At 37.3% G+C, this 21,181-nt stretch overlaps 1 protein-coding gene, 1 long non-coding RNA gene, 2 other non-coding genes and 1 pseudogene across 4 annotated transcripts; 1 reads left to right on the top strand and 4 right to left on the bottom strand.

Annotated features, from left to right (window-relative positions):
* Positions 1 to 223: 223 nt before the first annotated feature.
* LOC114480155 (uncharacterized) lies at positions 224 to 4,062 on the top strand. The gene is made up of 3 exons (XR_003676065.1): positions 224 to 234; positions 1,539 to 1,544; positions 4,001 to 4,062. It is a non-coding gene; the product is annotated as an uncharacterized LOC114480155 (long non-coding RNA).
* Positions 1,652 to 19,580, bottom strand: LOC114480118 (eukaryotic translation initiation factor 4 gamma 1-like). The gene is made up of 17 exons (XM_028473967.1): positions 19,433 to 19,580; positions 6,640 to 6,722; positions 5,978 to 6,370; positions 5,644 to 5,790; positions 5,321 to 5,557; positions 5,104 to 5,208; positions 4,529 to 4,822; positions 4,288 to 4,417; positions 3,894 to 4,207; positions 3,628 to 3,800; positions 3,419 to 3,544; positions 3,238 to 3,319; positions 2,998 to 3,096; positions 2,761 to 2,904; positions 2,591 to 2,672; positions 2,359 to 2,499; positions 1,652 to 2,073 (listed from the first exon to the last, which is right to left on the bottom strand). The coding sequence occupies exons 2-17, from the start codon at positions 6,715 to 6,717 to the stop codon at positions 1,892 to 1,894; spliced, it is 2,727 nt and encodes a 908-aa protein (XP_028329768.1). The 5' UTR covers positions 6,718 to 6,722; positions 19,433 to 19,580; the 3' UTR covers positions 1,652 to 1,891.
* On the bottom strand, positions 5,865 to 5,941 carry LOC114480898 (small nucleolar RNA SNORD66). The gene has a single exon (XR_003676186.1). It is a non-coding gene; the product is annotated as a small nucleolar RNA SNORD66 (small nucleolar RNA).
* LOC114480769 (eukaryotic translation initiation factor 4 gamma 1-like) lies at positions 14,223 to 19,329 on the bottom strand (annotated as a pseudogene).
* On the bottom strand, positions 18,476 to 18,552 carry LOC114480890 (small nucleolar RNA SNORD66). The gene has a single exon (XR_003676179.1). It is a non-coding gene; the product is annotated as a small nucleolar RNA SNORD66 (small nucleolar RNA).
* Positions 19,581 to 21,181: the final 1,601 nt, after the last annotated feature.

The following is a 21,181-nucleotide window of genomic DNA, read 5'->3' as shown; positions in this document are numbered from 1 at the left end:
CTAAACAGAGACAGTTTATTTTATTGTTTTTGTTTGTGATATTTAATAAAGTGCATTTTTTGCGAACAGAGACTGAGTCCATTTTATTTTAATTGTTTTATTTGTTTAAAATATTTAAAAGTTCTTGACATTCCAATTACAATGATAAAAAATACTAATGATAAATACAAGTTGATTGTATTTGAAAGGATGTACTTGCATTATTATTATGTTATTACATTAGTGGTTAATTTGGTCTTAAAAACTGTCGACAATTATATCGTTTAGCAACAATAATTTGTGGGACAATATATCGTCCTCCAAAATCTATTATCAGCCCAGGCCTAATCGTCGATCCTCTGGCACGATTAAGTTAACGCGATCACCAGCTCAACTCCGTTCTCACACGTCATCGCCTTCATTTACGACATACGTATGGCATTACTTCATCAAAAGACTCTGGGTTTGTTGTTGACAGTACATGCTGTTAATTTCATATCTTCTGTCTCGTAGGGTAACTATACGTCAATATTTACCCAGTGTCACTTACTGAGTTTGTTACTGTAACCGTACTGAGATTGTAAGACCATCTGAGCACACAGCAGTCATCTACTGCGATTGTACCCGTGCTGGAATTGCTATTTGCATTTTGTCCCTGAGATTACAATAATATTTTAAGTAATTCACATTAATATTGTGTATTAACTCAGAAAGTTACAGTATATGTCAGTGAAGTGCATTTTATGCCAAAAATTGAACATTAACTTTGAAACAAGAAAGAAAGAAAGAACAAGATCTTGGAGTCTCGACTGATACTTCTCATAACCCTTTTATTCAATGTTATGCATAGCAGAGTACCGTGAAAACAAGAAGACAATACACAGTATTAGTAGTAGTATTAGTAATAGTTGCATACAGGCAAAACAATTCATAAACATACTTTATTTAATCATTTTAATCCTGTAAAACCAGACAAGTTATTGTCAATCCTCAATGTTCTAACATTTAATTAAACCTTCATATTAAAGAAATATACATAGTAAATAAATGCAACAACATATTTACAAAGGAAAAAACTCAAACCTGCTTCACCTGAATATGACACCAACAAAGTAGTTGGTGTCATATTGGTTCCATTAAAGCAGTCATTGTTAAATATGGACACGTTTACCACGAGAATAGGAAGCTACTGCAGATTCTAGACTTAAAATATACAATCCTAATTATTTTAGTCTTTAATGACTTTACTATTTTAGAATCAGAATCAGCTTTATTGACCAGGTACAGTTTAGAACAATACGAGGAATTTGACTAGGTAGTTGCAGTGAAAGGAGACACATCAACACACCGGAGCAGCCATTTGCGGCGCCCAAATTTTAAAGTGTAAAATGATAAATATTCACTGCTCAGCACAGCTACCAGTGCTATATTGGCAGAGCTACAGTATGACCTTTGAACTGTTTGAATTGGGATTATTACATGTGATTTATACAGTAGGGCAAAAAAAAAGTATTCAGTCAACCACCAATTGTGCAAGTTCTCCCTCTTAAAAAGATGAGAGGCCTGTAATTTTCATCATAGGTAAACCTCAACTATGAGAGACTAAATGAAAAAAAACATCCAGAAAATCACATTGTAGGATTTTTAATGAATTTATTTGTTAATTATGAGGACACTTGCTGGGACAAGCAGGAAGGGTGGGTGTGAAGGGAACACCAAAGAGTGAGGGGAGAGAAATGATTGTTTCAAGTCCATCCATCAGAAGAAAACAAAGACAAAGATTTATCCTCACTGAGGATTGATTTGAGTCTGCCACTCGGGCGTTATTGTTCAAACAGCCGCACTGCAGAAGCACCTGCTTTGCCAAACGGGGGCAGAAACGTTGACTTCAGAGTCATTTGTCTTTTAAACATTATTCCTTGTCAGACTCCTCCTCAGGCTCACGGAGCCAGGTGAAGAAAGCTGTGACCGACTTCAACACGACACCTCTTCCTGTTTGCTCCGCAGGGTCTTTACTCGTCTCCCACTTGTAGAAGGCCTCCTCTTTAATAATGTCCTCATCGTACAAGGTGTCGAAGAACATACACAGCAGATCTGCAGAAACAAGATGCAAAGGTCAGTTGTTAGGAGCAGAACTGTGGATTTCTGTCAGTAAGTCCACTTTGTACCAATAAAGTCCTTAGAAATCTACAGACATTTTAAATGTAAATGAACAAACATATGTACAACGGCGTATTAGGGCCACATTCAAATAAAATACAATAAAAATCTGGGCACTACAGGATTAAAGTCAGAATATTTCAAGAATAAAGTAAAGTTTTATTTTAATAAAATGGTAATAGTATTTTTCCTCCTGGTAAATAATAAAACAACACTTACTAGCAGGCTCCTCCATGTGTACCATCATGGCCTGCAGGGCATACAGAGCCTGCAGCTCCTTCTCCTCGTCATTCAGGTATTTCTGCAGCAGCTCGGCTCTTACCATGATCTGCTCAGCAATGGCCTTGTACGGGTGTTCACCTTGGTTTTTAAGAAGAAACAAACAACACGTTAACATGGGGGGAGCACCATTTAGTTTGCCATTAGAGTTTGAAGCTTATGTTATGCTTACATATGATAGCGATCCCACACACTGAGGCCATCAGTGATCGTACAAAGTGATTAGAAGCAGCCTGCTCCTCATCCAAATTAGCCTGAAAATGAGCAAGAAATGTTTCAAACACTTGATCAAATAGTGTTTACATTTAGATGAATTCCAGAGTCTGAGCAACGGTCACACACCTCAACCCAGTCCATGATGTGCTTGTTATCAGCCTTGTCTTGAAGCAGTCTGTCCAGCTGTTTGCTGAGTTCTTCTCCACTGAGGAGCTGCTTCTTCACCACTTCCTTTGGCCCCAGCTCCTCTCCTGTGGTGAACTCCACTTTCTGAAAGTTACAAGTCCACATTTAAACCAGGGTTCTACAGTGCAAACCATTGACTCACATTTACACCTAATGGTTCCATAATGTTTTGAATACCTGCTCAGTGACAAACTTGTTCACATCTTTGTCCTCAGGAAGAAAGTCATTCCAATTCAGGCCAGCTTCAATCCACAGATCCCCAACTTTCTTGGGAGTCTAATAAATGAGTAAATAAACAAGTTCAGATGATTAAAAAAACAAGATCAAGTTGAAATATGACTTATTCTTAAAAGCGTTGAGACAATGCAACACATTTTATTTTAGACAAATTCAACCCAGAAACCTTTGTGTACATACCATTCCTTTGCACAGCAGCTGGAGGATCTGTGCCAGCAGCACGCCAGCCTTTCCCAGAGGCACCAGAGGCTTTGAGATCTCCCTGGGACAAACAAAACATTTTTGTTAAGAAAGGGACATTTTGTATTATATTGATTATATTAAAACAGTGGGATTGCAAATGTTTTTCAACTTTTCTCACCTGAAGAGCTGTCCCATAGGGATGCCTCCTTCATGGAGCATAGGGGTGATGAGTTCAGCCAGGTACAGCCACATGTAAGGTATATCAATGGCCATGTCTTCTGTTACCTCCAAGATCTCCTGGAGCCTATGACACCACAGTCAACAATTCAGTGTCAGTCTTTAGTGTGACCCAGGCTTTAGATACATTGTTCTTTGACAGATGCTCACCCTTTGTAGTATTGTTCAGTGGGTAACGTCCCAACTTTCACAAGTTGATGCAGCAACAGGCCCAAGTGTTCCCTGACAGTTGTGCTGCGTTCAAGTGTGGACTCCAGGCCTTGTCGCACAAACACATAAAGCATTGAGGCACTGTTGAGCTCTGCCACGCACTGCAGCGCCTCCTACAGGACCAGGAGAAGACAAACGTTAGTCATGTTCACACTCAACGTGCAGGTAAATGTCCTGCTGTTGTATGTTGGTCAAATTCTTTGAACCTTCAAGTCAGTAATGTGGAGGTATTCATCAATGATGGCTTTGGACTTCTTCTCCATCTCCTCTTCGCTAAGGGAAGGTTTGGGAAGAGAAGGAGGGGGAGTGGGAGCGCTCTCCTCACTTCTGCCACCACGCTCCTGGGACTCCCTGCTGAAGCTTCTCTTGGTGATTGGGCTTCCTTCCCGTCCATCAACGTGGCCAGATCTGTCAAAGTGATCCCTGTCTCTGTGATCAGTGTCTGATGAAGACAACAGTGATGAAGTCTGCTGAAGGGCTGAGAAGTGGTTCAGAGTGCTGGTAGCAGGACGCCCTGACTCTAAAAGGAAGAATAAAAATAGGACAGATCAGGAGCCAATCTTCCAACCCAAGTCAGTCAACCTATTTGACATTGTTTACCTTGATCTGCACTTGCTGGTTTAGCTTCAGTGCCTCCACTGCAGCCTTTTTCCCAGCTGCGCCACACGCCCTTGCACCCGGCTTTGCCACCAGGAGCCAGCACCAGATTGTTTAAGTCCATACCACCGGACTAGAAGGCCACAGAGAACAGTACATTTATGAACCAACAACATCCCTATAGATCAAATCAAATGATCTACTTTTTAACAGTTGACTCATTGACGTCACTAGCTTTGCTGACCTTTATGATCTTGTAAAGGCGATTGGTATCGATGGGTCTGTCCTTGGAGATGGGCACCGTGTTCCCACATCCATCATCCTGAGGCTGGCTATTTGGTCCACCGCCCGGTGTATGAGACCCTGGACCTCCCATGCCCCCCCCACACATTCTACCACCTCCTCCAGAGCTTTCCTTCTTTGACAGGAGCTGCTGGTGGACTTTGATCTGTTCTTGATGCTCTTCCAACTCTGCCTCCTTATGAATCTGGTCAATAGTTTTGGGACCTTGGTCTCCTCTACGGGGCACCCAGATATTCTGTGATTGGGAAACACAATTAAATAGCAGAAGTTACAAATGATTGAATATGGTTTAGTTTCTGGACACATGCCACCTTTATTGAGAGCAATAAGTAGGTGTTCAAGATCCAACTTTTTCACTACTGATACGATACTGATATTTTAGCCTGTATTCTGACTCCATATCAACACAAATTATACATACTCAAAATTATCTGATCAGGACACCCCTAGCAATAAGTTTGACAAAACTGCTTTTTTTCATTAGATCTGCAAATATAAAGAAGCTAAACCATTTACCTTTCTGAGGTCTAGAACATCTTGCAGCATAAAGTGGATTCTGGAAGAGGTCATCTTTTCCTTGATGATTTTGTTCATCTGATTGAAATACTCGTCCATTTGAGGCTGTTAGGGAAATACAACAGACTTAGCAATGACAACTAAGGTATAAACTAGGCTGGGTATCGCCAGGTACATCGCGATACGATACATATAGATGCTTCATTATTGTACTTACCTTGGCCTTTTCAAACTCCAGGTCTTTGCCAATGGTGGAGAGAAGTCTGCAGAGACACTCCAGAGACTTTTCGTCATGGTTCTTCAGTAGTTTAACTACACAGGCATGCATAATGGCCTCGGTCAGCATCTTCAGCTTGAAGAGCTCACCAACAAACTTGATGTTGCCCAGTGAGCGGCGGCGGGCAATAACCCTGGCGTTTTCCAGCTCAACCCGCAGACGTTCACGCTCCTCATCCTAACAGGTGACACAAATGATTAAATCTGGGACCCACTCTTGAGGTACAAACCCACTCTTGAGGACAAACAAATGTGTCATCTTACATCTTTGGCAGCCTCTAGCTCCTTCTGTTTCTTTTCAAAGATCTCATCATCATCCTGGTCTTTCTCAAACTCCTTCTGGCAACGATTGAGTAGGAGATAGAGGAAGTTTGCAGTTTTACCTGGTTTGTCGGCACTGGGGACTTTCAACTGTTGATGGAATATGGAAGAATATTACTAAAGCTGATTTTATTAGTGGATATGAAACATAATATATATGATTACTTCATCAGTTCCTCATCACCATCATTGACATTCAGTGGCCCAGACCCGTGACACTTAAGAACAATCATCAATGAAGCCAATAGAGGCAAAATACCCAAAGACACGCACTCACCCCCATTAGGCCGCGGCACATGTTGGCATAGGCCACAGAGAAGTTTGGTTCCAAGATGGCCTTCTCAGATATCAGGTCAATGGCACCTTTCAGCCTTTCCTCCGTGTCTATTGTTAGTTCAGACACCTGCTTCATTAGCTCTGGAAACTTTTGTGGGGTGAGCTTGTTCAGGATGCTACGCATTTGCTTGAACAGCTCCCCAGTTTTGGCCACCTCAGGATCATTATCCACAACCTCCTCAGCACCACGGCTGCAAGAGTTCTTCTTCACCGTAGGTTTCCAGGCTTTCTCAGCTTTGTTTAGTTGCACGTCATAATTTAGAGACATGCTGTGGATGATGATTTTCCTGGGCTCTTTGCGCTGGCCCTGCTGGGAGCGACTGAAACCAGGAGGCTGAAAGAGAACAAGGGACAAATGTTATTTTAAAGAAGGTAAACTAAAACATTATCGTCACCAACTGGTCATTCTAATGTTCTTATTTTACTGAATACGGCCCTAATTGGTAACAATTGTGCAATAAAGTCATAAAAAGATCTCATACAGAGTAACAGTTTACAACAGGACAATTGAAACTGGTTTCTCCAAAGTTTTTATTTTCCATAATAAAGATCTAAGATTTGTAAACTATAAAATGAGTGTGAAAAAATAGAGCTGATGCTCACCTCTGTGAAGTCATCCAGAAGGTCCCCAATGGCCTCCTTCTTGTTAAGTTCCTTCATGTTTTTCTTTGGCACAGACATAGCAGCTGTAAGAGAAAGAAATGTTACTACCTTTTAGGAGCCACTTCTTTCAAACTCCACTCAGAAAGGACCAAGTGTTTAGTCCATGAACCCAGGACCTTCTTGCTGTTAGGCAGAAGTGCTAACCAAAACACCACTGTGCTCCCAAATGTGTAGACAATATTAGACAATTCTATGTTAAAAATAGACTAGATTTAAATAGTGATTTTATGACAAAGTAGTTCCAACGCACATGAAATATTATAATTATTACTCACTTTAGCTACAAATGTTTCTCACTGAGGACACCTGCTTTTTATGAAAATAGATCCACTTTAGTTGTTTTTAAAAGTCTTTTGGGCACTCACTGCTGAAGATACTTCACTTTCAACTTGTATGAGCTGGTCTGCAAAGCTTCTATGTGGCTTTCATCTTATCTGAGTTACCATGACTACCTGTCAACAATGAGCTGTACTGCAAAGCTTCTATGCAGCTTTCATCTCATCTGAATTACCATGACGACCCAGTGTCAACGCCAGGCAGCATTAACTGGGGGGGCATTAAGAAAACTGTGGGTGGGGGCATTATGAATGTTAATTACAATTATATTCTCAATGACTAAAGTTAAATTACTAAGGCTGAAATAAATAAGCTAATAAAAGGTTACCTTGTTAGGCTTCCTAATCATTGTAAATACATGTTTTCATGTGTGTGTATGTGTGTGTGTGTGTGTGTGTGTGTCTGTGTCTGTGTCTGTGTGTGTGTGTGTGTGTGGGGGGGGATGGATGGATGGATGGATGGATGGATGGATGGATGGATGGATGGATGGGGGTGTGTGTGTTTGTGGATGGATGGATGGATGGAAGGGGGTGTGTGTGTGTGTGGATGGGTGTTTGTGTGTGTGTGTGTGTGTGGATGGATGATTGTGTGTATGTGGAGCAAATATCTCCCGGACACGGTGCCAGTTCGACCTGACACTTGGTCGACGGGTTCCAAATACCCCGTGTGTGTGTATCTGTTATTTTGGAGTAATTTGGTTATTTCAAAATGTTTATTTTAATTTTATTTCACTTCTGGACGGCCCCGAAATGAAACCTATTCAACTTTTGACCTCAGGGTGTGAGGGGGCGCTAGCGCACCATCTATATCTATTTCCTCACACGAGCAAGAGTCACGTGTGCAGCCAGAGCCAATCGTTGCGCACGCAGCCAAGCAGACACGGACTGTAAACAGGAGTGAGAGAGAAGAAGATAGTTTTATACGGAGAGGAACGTCTGTGCAGCTGTGTTTACACTGATAAACTAACAAAGCTCTTAAGTCTCACTTATTGGGCCTGATGTTAGTCACTGATGTTCGTGTGTGTGAGCCACGGCAGACTCCACTTCCTCCTGTGCTATGCTATTGTTAGCTTCTCAAACACGGGAACTCTCTGAATAGATGATTTGAAACCATCAGCCACTGGTGAGTCTTTTACAGACACGTTTCCCATTGTTTAAACCATAAAACTGTTGTTCAATAACGCGGTGTTTCACTAGAGTCGATATTGACCTCAACCTGTTCAATTCTCCATCTGGAAAACTGTAGATTCTGTGTCATGCTGTGCATAGAAGCTAAGCTCTGACCACTCGGTTCAAAGGTAAAAAAATATTTTTGTTTTTAAAAAAAGACAGCCGAATTGTACATAATACTTTAATTTACTTACTCATTCATGTAGTTTGGAGCTTTACGTTTTGTTTTGCGCAGTTTGGTTGTTTTTCTGATTGGTGCTACAATGTCTATGGAGTTTGGTTATCAGCGTCTCAAACACATACGTATTTATTTATTTAAATATAGTAAAACAGAAAGATACACAAATACATATATTGACTCCAAATAACATACATTACAGAAAAATACACCAAACAAAAAAATATAAAAGTGAGTTAAAAAACAACAACAACAAACACATTTATCATGTTCATATCCCATAGAATTAAACCGGGGAAATCGCACACGCTGTTTTATTGTAATATTTATTATTTTATTATAGTTACTGGATTCTCATTATGTTATTGCTATTATTATTATTATTATTATTATTATTATTATTATTATTATTATTATTATTATTATTATAACTATTACTACTTCTACTATTAATATTATATCTCTATCTAATTGTTCTATTACTGTATTGTTATTCTTAAATTATTCTTTTTTCTATTATTTTATCCTATAGTTACTGGTATTCTCATTGTATTATTATTTATATTGCTGTTACCTTATTATTTTATGTTTATTATTGTATTACAGTTACTGGATTCTCTTTGCTATTTTGTTATTGTCATTATTATTATTATATAGTTGTACTACTGTATTAATGTTATTGGCATTATTTTAATGATCATTATATTTTTAAACTCCTTTTTAATTATTAATATTTTATATTATAGTTACTGGTATTCTCATTTTATTATTAGCATTGCTATATTATCATATTTTTCATTAGCATTGCTATATTATCATCATATTACCATATCATTATTTAATATTTTTTATTTTTTTTATTGTATTATTGTTACTAGATTCTTATTATATTACTTTGTTATTGCTATTATTATTATTATTATTATTATTATTATTATTATTATGATTATTATAACCATTACTATTATCTTGATTTACTGTCAAGAAGTTTAGGGAAATATATACATGACGAACATCCAACCGTTATTCATAATGCAAAAAAGATCCATCAGACTGATACATAACGCAGGATACAGAGAACAAACACGTGGATTATTCTTAAAAACACCAGATTTAAAACTCCCAGATCTCATCCAACTCAAAACTGTTCAAATGATTTATAAAGTAAAGGTTCACTTCCAAAAGGGTTGCAGAAAAGATTTTTTAGGGAGAGAAGGGGAAAACAATTCTGGTAGAAAACTATGTTTCAAGATGAAAAATGCCAGAACAGCAGTCAAAAAGATGAGTATAACAATATCAAAGGTTACATTATGGAACTGTCTAAAGGATGAAATAAAACAAAGCACCAACATAAACCAGTTTAAAACGTTTTTTAAATCATACTTCGTTAGTACGTATAAGAAAGAAGAGCAGCAATTTTACCTAGGACAACAATAATATATAATATGTATATAATGGTATAAAATATATTAAAATATATACTAATACATATAATAAAAGGTTTTTATTCATTTATATATTTCCCCTCTATATTTAATTGATGAAATGTGTCGTAAAAATATAAATGAGTTTAATATTAAGTACATGTCATATATACATTCATGTGTATGTACGTATGTATATATGTTTGATGTGAATGTATAAACTGTATATATAAAACTTGTGTAGAACAGGGGTCTTCAACGTTTTCCAGGCCAAGGACCCCCAAACTGATGGAGAGATGGAGCGGGGACCCCCTACTTATGTATATTGTATAAAATTGTGTTTTATATTAAACTGGTCCTATAGTGCCATGTATAAATGTACTATTGTGCATTCAATACTAAGATATTCAAATAACACAGGTTTATATATTCTTGTTTTTAGTTTAAACATGTGCAAGGTACAGTGAGTATGGTGGCCATGCCACTGCCATTCATACACATAACATAACATAATAAACTGATACCTGCCAAGATCAACAATGTCTGTCAAATGCATGTAACAACATTTTGCATAAAAGCTGTTCAAATGGACATTTTTGTTCAACATAAATGTGGAAACGAAAATTATTGATGCTTGTTAGTGCCACTGGCATGCATAAACATACCTGTTGTCTTGCATACAATACTGAACTATTAACATAATTGGCAGATTCATGTTTTAATTTGAAAGAGCTCCTGTGTGTCGCTGAACGTGTGCATTGCTGACTGAAAGACATCTTCTGCCTCCATTTATCTGTTCACTACAGTGTGTTGGATTCATGTTAATGTGTATTTAAAGACATTTCAATTTTTTGAAAAAATTGCGGGGGGGAATATAAAAAATGTCTAATCAACCAAAACTTTCGCGACCCCCTGCAGTACCTCCGCGGACACCCTAGGGGTCACGGACCCCCTGTTGAAGACCTCTGGTGTAGAATATATATTGTGAAAATAACATAAGCTAAATCTATTTTTGTGTGTGATAATATGTAGAGAACCTTTAGTTTTCTTGTGATGGGGTAGGTATGTATACGCTTTGCTTCAACCTACACCCTTTTGGCTGAAGAATTACACAATTGTTTGTTTTTGTATTTTTTTAATTGTGAAAACTGCCGAAATAAATAAAAATTGCAAATTTTAATTTGAGTGCTTCTATGCAGGAAAAACGGAGGAAGATGTTAACGCAGATGTTCTCCCATGGAGGAGTCAGGGACACAGTTCATGGACCAGAACCAACAGGACCAGGACTACATCCATGGTCCATAACCTCCAGCTCATCATGAACTCCACAGCACTGGTTGGACTGGTGTTGATTCTGGAGCAGATAGAGGCAGACTTTGGCCCTTTCTAATAGAAAACCCAGAATCCTTTTTAAATAAACCTTTATATATATTGAGTTGGTTTGTAAATCTATTTTTAGCATTATCTGGGGGGGCATTAAGAAAACTGTGGGGGACACAAAACCACTCAGTTCTGAGTAGCATCCCCCCCCCCCCCGAAAATTTGAAAAAATGTGTTTGTTTTTCGGCTTAAAAACCAAACAAGCAGCGTTTTTCTGTTTTAAAGTTAAATCTGGTTCTGTTTGTATTATATTTGCATATTTAAGGGAAACTATGACGACAGCTTCATGTTTTAATCTCACCACACAGAACGACCGACAGACGGACTTTTATTCTGCTGCGTTTATTAAAAATGATCTTGTATCATATTGTCCTCCTCACACTGATGACAGAGGTGTCATTTGTTAAATAGTTATTGATGCTGGAAGTCTGAATCTGTGAATATTATATTATATATTTATATTATTATATAGTTTTAATAAAAAATGTAAATGTTTGTATAGTTTTATGATATTTTGTAATAGTTTGTGTAGTTTTAATGTAGTTTTAAGACATTTTATTAATGTTTGTATAGTTTCAATGTAGTTTTCTGACATTTTCTTAATGTTCGTATAGTTTTAATGTAGTTTTATTATATTTTATTAATGTTCATATAGTTTTAATGTAGTTTTGACATTTTATTAATGTTTGTATAGTTTTAATGTAGTTTTATGATGTTTTATTAATGTTTGTATAGTTTTAATGTAGTTTTATGACATTTTATTAATGTTTGTATAGTTTTAATGTAGTTTTATGACATTTTATTAATGTTTGTATAGTTTTAATGTAGTTTTATATTTTATTAATGTTTGTATAGTTTTAATGTAGTTTTATGATATTTTATTAATGTTTGTATAGTTTTAATGTGGTTTTATGATATTTTATTAATGTTTGTATAGTTTTAATGTGGTTTTATGATATTTTATTAATGTTTGTATAGTTTTAATGTAGTTTTATGACATTTTATTAATGTTTGTATAGTTTTAATGTAGTTTTATGACATTTTATTAATGTTTGTATAGTTTTAATGTAGTTTTATGACATTTAATTAATGTTTGTATAGTTTTAATGTAGTTTTATATTTTATTAATGATTGTATAGTTCTAATGTAGTTTTATTATATTTTATTAATGTTTGTATAGTTTTAATGTAGTTTTATTATATTTTATTAATGTTTGTATAGTTTAAATGTAGTTTTATGACATTTTCCATATCCATGAGTGAGACATCTCACTAAATATTATGAAATAGAACTTTGGGTTATGTACAGTATATAACCCCAGTTCTATGAAAATATGAGTGAGATGACTCACCAGACAATCCTTCTTGCTCGAACAAGGCTTATATTGAATGGTGCGTATCTGTTCATGTCCTCCTTTTATAGGAGGTGGGTGGGTCCCGAGCCGACGGACGCACTTCACCGGCCAATCAGGATTGGCAGATTGAAATAATGCATGTGAGGAATGCAGACAGAGGTTGCATCCCATAGTGAGACATCTCACTCATATTACTCCTAGAACCAGGGTTCTATACATAAGCTACAGTTTTCTTCCAGCCTTAACCTCTCACTGTCTCTTATAGGATGCTGTCACTCATTTTTGGGTGCCTGCCGTGGTTTCCTCTATGTAAGTACTGTATAAAATACATGATCAACTATTTTTCTAGAGTGAAAATACCAGAACCTTGATCATGTGATCAAGTCCATCAGGTGTAATTCTTTCTCACCTTTCTCTGTTTGTCTCCTTTCACTTTTTAAAGGTTGCCATGTTTGAAGAAATGTTGTGTGTTGCTGTGCTGAGTGTTGCTGCTGTGGAGGTCTAAGGTGACTGTTTATAGATGTGGTGAGTACATAGTCTGTGAAAATATCACTTCATCACAATCTGTTATTTACACATTTTATTACATCATGACAAGCACCGCAGAACAAAACTATGCTGCAGGGTTGGGGCTCAATTACATTTTTCACTTACAATTACAATTCAATTACCATTGCAGTGACTGATGATTATATATCCTCAGAAAGTCAATTACAATTACATTCTCATTGACTAAAGTTAAATTACAATGAATCACAATTACTAAGGCTGAAATAAATAAGCTAATAAAAGGTAGCCTTCCTCTTGTGTTAGCCTTCTGTTAGCATCTCTGATGACAACAGGTCCTAAATCAGCTGTAAAATACACTAAAAACACATATCTATCATCTCATTTATTTCATATTTATTGGTTACCTTGTTAGGCTTCCTAATCATTGTAAATACATGTTTTAATATTTTTGGTGCATCTGAGCCTTTATTGTGTCCCTAGATTTTTATATCCCTAGATTTTAATTTATTTTAATGATAAAATGTGGGACAGTTTGATATGAAACACATTTTAATAATTGTTAATTACAAATGTGTAAAATTGTACATAGAACTGTCAATTACAATTACACCATGATTGTAATTTATTATCAATTACATGATTACAATTATAATTGACCCCAACCCTGCAATGCTGATCACCATTACTTGGCTTCAAATAATTATTATTATTATTATTATTTTTCACACTTACCAATTAGTTGGTGTCATATTGGTTCCATTAAAGCAGTCATTGTTAAATATGGACACGTTTACCACGAGAATAGGAAGCTACTGCAGATTCTAGACTTAAAATATACAATCCTAATTATTTTAGTCTTTAATGACTTTACTATTTTAAAGTGTAAAATGATAAATATTCACTGCTCAGCACAGCTACCAGTGCTATATTGGCAGAGCTACAGTATGACCTTTGAACTGTTTGAATTGGGATCTTTACATGTGATTTATACAGTAGGGCAAAAAAAAGTATTCAGTCAACCACCAATTGTGCAAGTTCTCCCTCTTAAAAAGATGAGAGAGGTCTGTAATTTTCATCATAGGTAAACCTCAACTATGAGAGACTAAATGAAAAAAAACATCCAGAAAATCACATTGTAGGATTTTTAATGAATTTATTTGTTAATTATGAGGACACTTGCTGGGACAAGCAGGAAGGGTGGGTGTGAAGGGAACACCAAAGAGTGAGGGGAGAGAAATGATTGTTTCAAGTCCATCCATCAGAAGAAAACAAAGACAAAGATTTATCCTCACTGAGGATTGATTTGAGTCTGCCACTCGGGCGTTATTGTTCAAACAGCCGCACTGCAGAAGCACCTGCTTTGCCAAACGGGGGCAGAAACGTTGACTTCAGAGTCATTTGTCTTTTAAACATTATTCCTTGTCAGACTCCTCCTCAGGCTCACGGAGCCAGGTGAAGAAAGCTGTGACCGACTTCAACACGACACCTCTTCCTGTTTGCTCCGCAGGGTCTTTACTCGTCTCCCACTTGTAGAAGGCCTCCTCTTTAATAATGTCCTCATCGTACAAGGTGTCGAAGAACATACACAGCAGATCTGCAGAAACAAGATGCAAAGGTCAGTTGTTAGGAGCAGAACTGTGGATTTCTGTCAGTAAGTCCACTTTGTACCAATAAAGTCCTTAGAAATCTACAGACATTTTAAATGTAAATGAACAAACATATGTACAACGGCGTATTAGGGCCACATTCAAATAAAATACAATAAAAATCTGGGCACTACAGGATTAAAGTCAGAATATTTCAAGAATAAAGTAAAGTTTTATTTTAATAAAATGGTAATAGTATTTTTCCTCCTGGTAAATAATAAAACAACACTTACTAGCAGGCTCCTCCATGTGTACCATCATGGCCTGCAGGGCATACAGAGCCTGCAGCTCCTTCTCCTCGTCATTCAGGTATTTCTGCAGCAGCTCGGCTCTTACCATGATCTGCTCAGCAATGGCCTTGTACGGGTGTTCACCTTGGTTTTTAAGAAGAAACAAACAACACGTTAACATGGGGGGAGCACCATTTAGTTTGCCATTAGAGTTTGAAGCTTATGTTATGCTTACATATGATAGCGATCCCACACACTGAGGCCATCAGTGATCGTACAAAGTGATTAGAAGCAGCCTGCTCCTCATCCAAATTAGCCTGAAAATGAGCAAGAAATGTTTCAAACACTTGATCAAATAGTGTTTACATTTAGATGAATTCCAGAGTCTGAGCAACGGTCACACACCTCAACCCAGTCCATGATGTGCTTGTTATCAGCCTTGTCTTGAAGCAGTCTGTCCAGCTGTTTGCTGAGTTCTTCCCCACTGAGGAGCTGCTTCTTCACCACTTCCTTTGGCCCCAGCTCCTCTCCTGTGGTGAACTCCACTTTCTGAAAGTTACAAGTCCACATTTAAACCAGGGTTCTACAGTGCAAACCATTGACTCACATTTACACCTAATGGTTCCATAACGTTTTGAATACCTGCTCAGTGACAAACTTGTTCACATCTTTGTCCTCAGGAAGAAAGTCATTCCAATTCAGGCCAGCTTCAATCCACAGATCCCCAACTTTCTTGGGAGTCTAATAAATGAGTAAATAAACAAGTTCAGATGATTAAAAAAAACAAGATCAAGTTGAAATATGACCTATTCTTAAAAGCGTTGAGACAATGCAACACATTTTATTTTAGACAAATTCAACCCAGAAACCTTTGTGTACATACCATTCCTTTGCACAGCAGCTGGAGGATCTGTGCCAGCAGCACGCCAGCCTTTCCCAGAGGCACCAGAGGCTTTGAGATCTCCCTGGGACAAACAAAACATTTTTGTTAAGAAAGGGACATTTTTTTACTGCTTCAATAAATTTGGAATAAAAAAAGTATAAATTTGTATTGATTGTATTAAAACAGTCGGATTGCAAATGTTTTTCAACTTTTCTCACCTGAAGAGCTGTCCCATAGGGATGCCTCCTTCATGGAGCATAGGGGTGATGAGTTCAGCCAGGTACAGCCACATGTAAGGTATATCAATGGCCATGTCTTCTGTTACCTCCAAGATCTCATGGAGCCTATGACAGCACAGTCAACAATTCAGTGTCAGTCTTTAGTGTGACCCAGGCTTTAGATACATTGTTCTTTGACAGATGCTCACCCTTTGTAGTATTGTTCAGTGGGTAACGTCCCAACTTTCACAAGTTGATGCAGCAACAGGCCCAAGTGTTCCCTGACAGTTGTGCTGCGTTCAAGTGTGGACTCCAGGCCTTGCCGCACAAACACATAAAGCATTGAGGCACTGTTGAGCTCTGCCACGCACTGCAGCGCCTCCTACAGGACCAGGAGAAGACAAACGTTAGTCATGTTCACACTCAACGTGCAGGTAAATGTCCTGCTGTTGTATGTTGGTCAAATTCTTTGAACCTTCAAGTCAGTAATGTGGAGGTATTCATCAATGATGGCTTTGGACTTCTTCTCCATCTCCTCTTCGCTAAGGGAAGGTTTGGGAAGAGAAGGAGGGGGAGTGGGAGCGCTCTCCTCACTTCTGCCACCACGCTCCTGGGACTCCCTGCTGAAGCTTCTCTTGGTGATTGGGTTTTCTTCCCGTCCATCAACGTGGCCAGATCTGTCAAAGTGATCCCTGTCTCTGTGATCAGTGTCTGATGAAGACAACAGTGATGAAGTCTGCTGAAGGGCTGAGAAGTGGTTCAGAGTGCTGGTAGCAGGACGCCCTGACTCTAAAAGGAAGAAGAAAAATAGGACAGATCAGGAGCCAATCTTCCAACCCAAGTCAGTCAACCTATTTGACATTGTTTACCTTGATCTGCACTTGCTGGTTTAGCTTCAGTGCCTCCACTGCAGCCTTTTTCCCAGCTGCGCCACACGCCCTTGCACCCGGCTTTGCCACCAGGAGCCAGCACCAGATTGTTTAAGTCCATACCACCGGACTAGAAGGCAACAGAGAACAGTACATTTATGAACCAACAACATCCCTATAGAACAAATCAAGCGATCTACTTTTTAACAGTTGACTCATTGACGTCACTAGCTTTGCTGACCTTTATGATCTTGTAAAGGCGATTGGTATCGATGGGTCTGTCCTTGGAGATGAGCACCGTGTTCCCACATCCATCATCCTGAGGCTGGCTATTTGGTCCACCGCCCGGTGTATGAGACCCTGGACCTCCCATGCCCCCCCCACACATTCTACCACCTCCTCCAGAGCTTTCCTTCTTTGACAGGAGCTGCTGGTGGACTTTGATCTGTTCTTGATGCTCTTCCAACTCTGCCTCCTTATGAATCTGGTCAATAGTTTTGGGACCTTGGTCTCCTCTACGGGGCACCCAGATATTCTGTGATTGGGAAACACAATTAAATAGCAGAAGTTACAAATGATTGAATATGGTTTAGTTTCTGGACACATGTCACCTTTATTGAGAGCAATAAGTAGGTGTTCAAGATCCAACTTTTTCACTACTGATACGATACTGATATTTTAGCCTGTATTCTGACTCCATATCAACACAAATTATACATACTCAAAATTATCTGATCAGGACACCCCTAGCAATAAGTTTGACAAAACTGCTTTTTTTTCATTAGATCTGCAAATATAAAGAAGCTAAACCATTTACCTTTCTGAGGTCTAGAACATCTTGCAGCATAAAGCGGATTCTGGAAGAGGTCATCTTTTCCTTGATGATTTTGTTCATCTGATTGAAATACTCGTCCATTTGAGGCTGTTAGGGAAATACAACAGACTTAGCAATGACAACTAAGGTATAAACTAGGGCTGGGTATCGCCAGGTACATCGCGATATGATGCATGTAGATGCTTCATTATTGTACTTACCTTGGCCTTTTCAAAGTCCAGGTCTTTGCCAATGGTGGAGAGAAGTCTGCAGAGACACTCCAGAGACTTGTCGTCATGGTTCTTCAGTAGTTTAACTACACAGGCATGCATAATGGCCTCGGTCAGCATCTTCAGCTTGAAGAGCTCACCAACAAACTTGATGTTGCCCAGTGAGCGGCGGCGGGCAATAACCCTGGCGTTTTCCAGCTCAACCCGCAGACGTTCACGCGCCTCATCCTAACAGGTGACACAAATGATTAAATCTGGGACCCACTCTTGAGGTACAAACCCACTCTTGAGGACAAACAAATGTGTCATCTTACATCTTTGGCAGCCTCCAGCTCCTTCTGTTTCTTTTCAAAGATCTCATCATCATCCTGGTCTTTCTCAAACTCCTTCTGGCAACGATTGAGTAGGAGATAGAGGAAGTTTGCAGTTTTACCTGGTTTGTCGGCGCTGGGGACATTCAACTGTTGATGGAATATGGAAGAATATTACTAAAGCTGATTTTATTAGTGGATATGAAACATAATATATATGATTACTTCATCAGTTCCTCATCACCATCATTGACATTCAGTGGCCCAGACCCGTGACACTAAAGAACAATCATCAATGAAGCCAATAGAGGCAAAATACCCAAAGACACGCACTCACCCCCATTAGGCCGCGACACATGTTGGCATAGGCCACAGAGAAGTTTGGTTCCAAGATGGCCTTCTCAGATATCAGGTCAATGGCACCTTTCAGCCTTTCCTCCTGTGTCTATTGTTAGTTCAGACACCTGCTTCATTAGCTCTGGAAACTTTTGTGGGGTGAGCTTGTTCAGGATGCTACGCAATTGCTTGAACAGCTCCCCAGTTTTGGCCACCTCAGGATCATTATCCACAACCTCCTCAGCACCACGGCTGCAAGAGTTCTTCTTCACCGTAGGTTTCCAGGCTTTCTCAGCTTTGTTTAGTTGCACGTCATAATTTAGAGACATGCTGTGGATGATGATTTTCCTGGGCTCTTTGCGCTGGCCCTGCTGGGAGCGACTGAAACCAGGAGGCTGAAAGAGAACAAGGGACAAATGTTATTTTAAAGAAGGTAAACTAAAACATTATCGTCACCAACTGGTCATTCTAATGTTCTTATTTTACTGAATACGGCCCTAATTGGTAACAATTGTGCAATAAAGTCATAAAAAGATCTCATACAGAGTAACAGTTTACAACAGGACAATTGAAACTGGTTTCCCCAAAGTTTTTATTTTCCATAATAAAGATCTAAGATTTGTAAACTATAAAATGAGTGTGAAAAAATAGAGCTGATGCTCACCTCTGTGAAGTCATCCAGAAGGTCCCCAATGGCCTCCTTCTTGTTAAGTGCCTTCATGTTTTTCTTTGGCACAGACATAGCAGCTGTAAGAGAAAGAAATGTTACTACCTTTTAGGAGCCACTTCTTTCAAACTCCACAAAGTAGTTCCAACGCACATTAAATATTATAATTATTACTCACTTTAGCTACAAATGTTGTTCACTGAGGACACTTGCTTTGTAGAAAATTAGATCCACTTTAGTTGTTTTTAAAAGTCTTTTGGGCACTCACTGCTGAAGATACTTCACTTTCAACTTATATGAGCTGGTCTGCAAAGCTTCTATGCAGCTTTCATCTTATCTGAGTTACCATGACTACCTGTCAACAATGAGCTGTTCTGCAAAGCTTCTATGCAGCTTTCATCTTATCTGAGTTACCATGACTACCTGTCAACAATGAGCTGTTCTGTAAAGCTTCTATGCGGCTTTCATCTTATCTGAGTTACCATGACGATCTAGAGTCAACGCCAGGCAGCATTAACTGGGGGGGCATTAAGAAAACTGTGGGGGGCACAAAAACACTCAGTTCTGAGTAGCATCCACCCCCCCCCCTCAAGAAAATTTGAAAAAAATGTGTTGGTTTTTCGGCTTAAAAACCAAACAAGCAGCGTTTTTCTGTTTTAAAATTAAATCTGGTTCTGTTTGTATTATATTTGGATATTTAAGGGAAACTATGACGACAGCTTCATGTTTTAATCTCACCACACAGAACGACCGACAGACGGACTTTTATTCTGCTGCGTTTATTAAAAATGATCTTGTATCATATTGTCCTCCTCACACTGATGACAGAGGTGTCATTTGTTAAATAGTTATTGATGCTGGAAGTCTGAATCTGTGAATATTATAATATATATATATATATTATTTTTTTATTATTTTATTATAGTTTTATTAAAAAAATTAAATGTTTGTATAGTTTTATGACATTTTGTAATTGTTTGTGTAGTTTTATTGTAGTTTTATGACATTTTATTAATGTTTGTATTGTTTTAATGTAGTTTTATGACATTTTGTTAATGTTTGTATAGTTTTAATATAGTTTTATGACATTTTATTAATGTTTGTATAGTTTCAATGTAGTTTTATGATATTTTATAATAGTTTTTGTAGTTTTATGACATTTTATTAATGTTTGTATAGTTTTAATTTAGGTTTATGATATTTTGTAATTGTTTGTATAGTTTTAATGTAGTTTTTGTAATAGTTTGTGTAGTTTTAATGTAGTTTTATGATATTTTGTAATAGTTTTTTGTAGTTTTATGATATTTTATTAATGTTTGTATAGTTTTAATTTAGTTTTATGAAGTTTTATTAATTTTTGTATAGTTTTAATGTAGTTTTATATTTTATAATAGTTTTTGTAGTTTTATGACATTTTATTAATGTTTGTACAGTTTTAATGTAGTTTTTTGACATTTTGTAATAGTTTGTGTAGTTTTAATGTAGTTTTATGATATTTTGTAATAGTTTGTGTAGTTTTAATGTAGTTTTATGATATTTTGTAATAGTTTTTTGTAGTTTTATGATATTTTATTGATGTTTGTATAGTTTTAATGTAGTTTTATGATGTTTTATTAATGTTTGTATAGTTTTAATGTAGTTTTGTGATATTTTGTAATAGTTTGTGTGGTTTTAATGTAGTTTTATGATATTTTATTAATGTTTGTATAGTTTTAATGTAGTTTTATGATATTTTTTAATAGTTTTATAGTTTCAATGTAGTTTTATAATATTTTGTAATAGTTTGTATAATTTTAATGTAGTTTTTTTGACATTTTATTAATGTTTGTAAAGTTTTATTGTAGTTTTATGATGTTTTATTTATGTTTGTAAAGTTTTATTGTAGTTTTATGATGTTTTTAATGTTTGTATAGTTTTAATGTAGTTT

This window comes from Gouania willdenowi, chromosome 18 (assembly GCF_900634775.1).
Source record: "Gouania willdenowi chromosome 18, fGouWil2.1, whole genome shotgun sequence".
Lineage (NCBI taxonomy): Eukaryota > Metazoa > Chordata > Actinopteri > Blenniiformes > Gobiesocidae > Gouania > Gouania willdenowi.
Note: the sequence above shows the minus strand (reverse complement) of the source record. Positions and strands in the feature narration are given on the sequence as shown.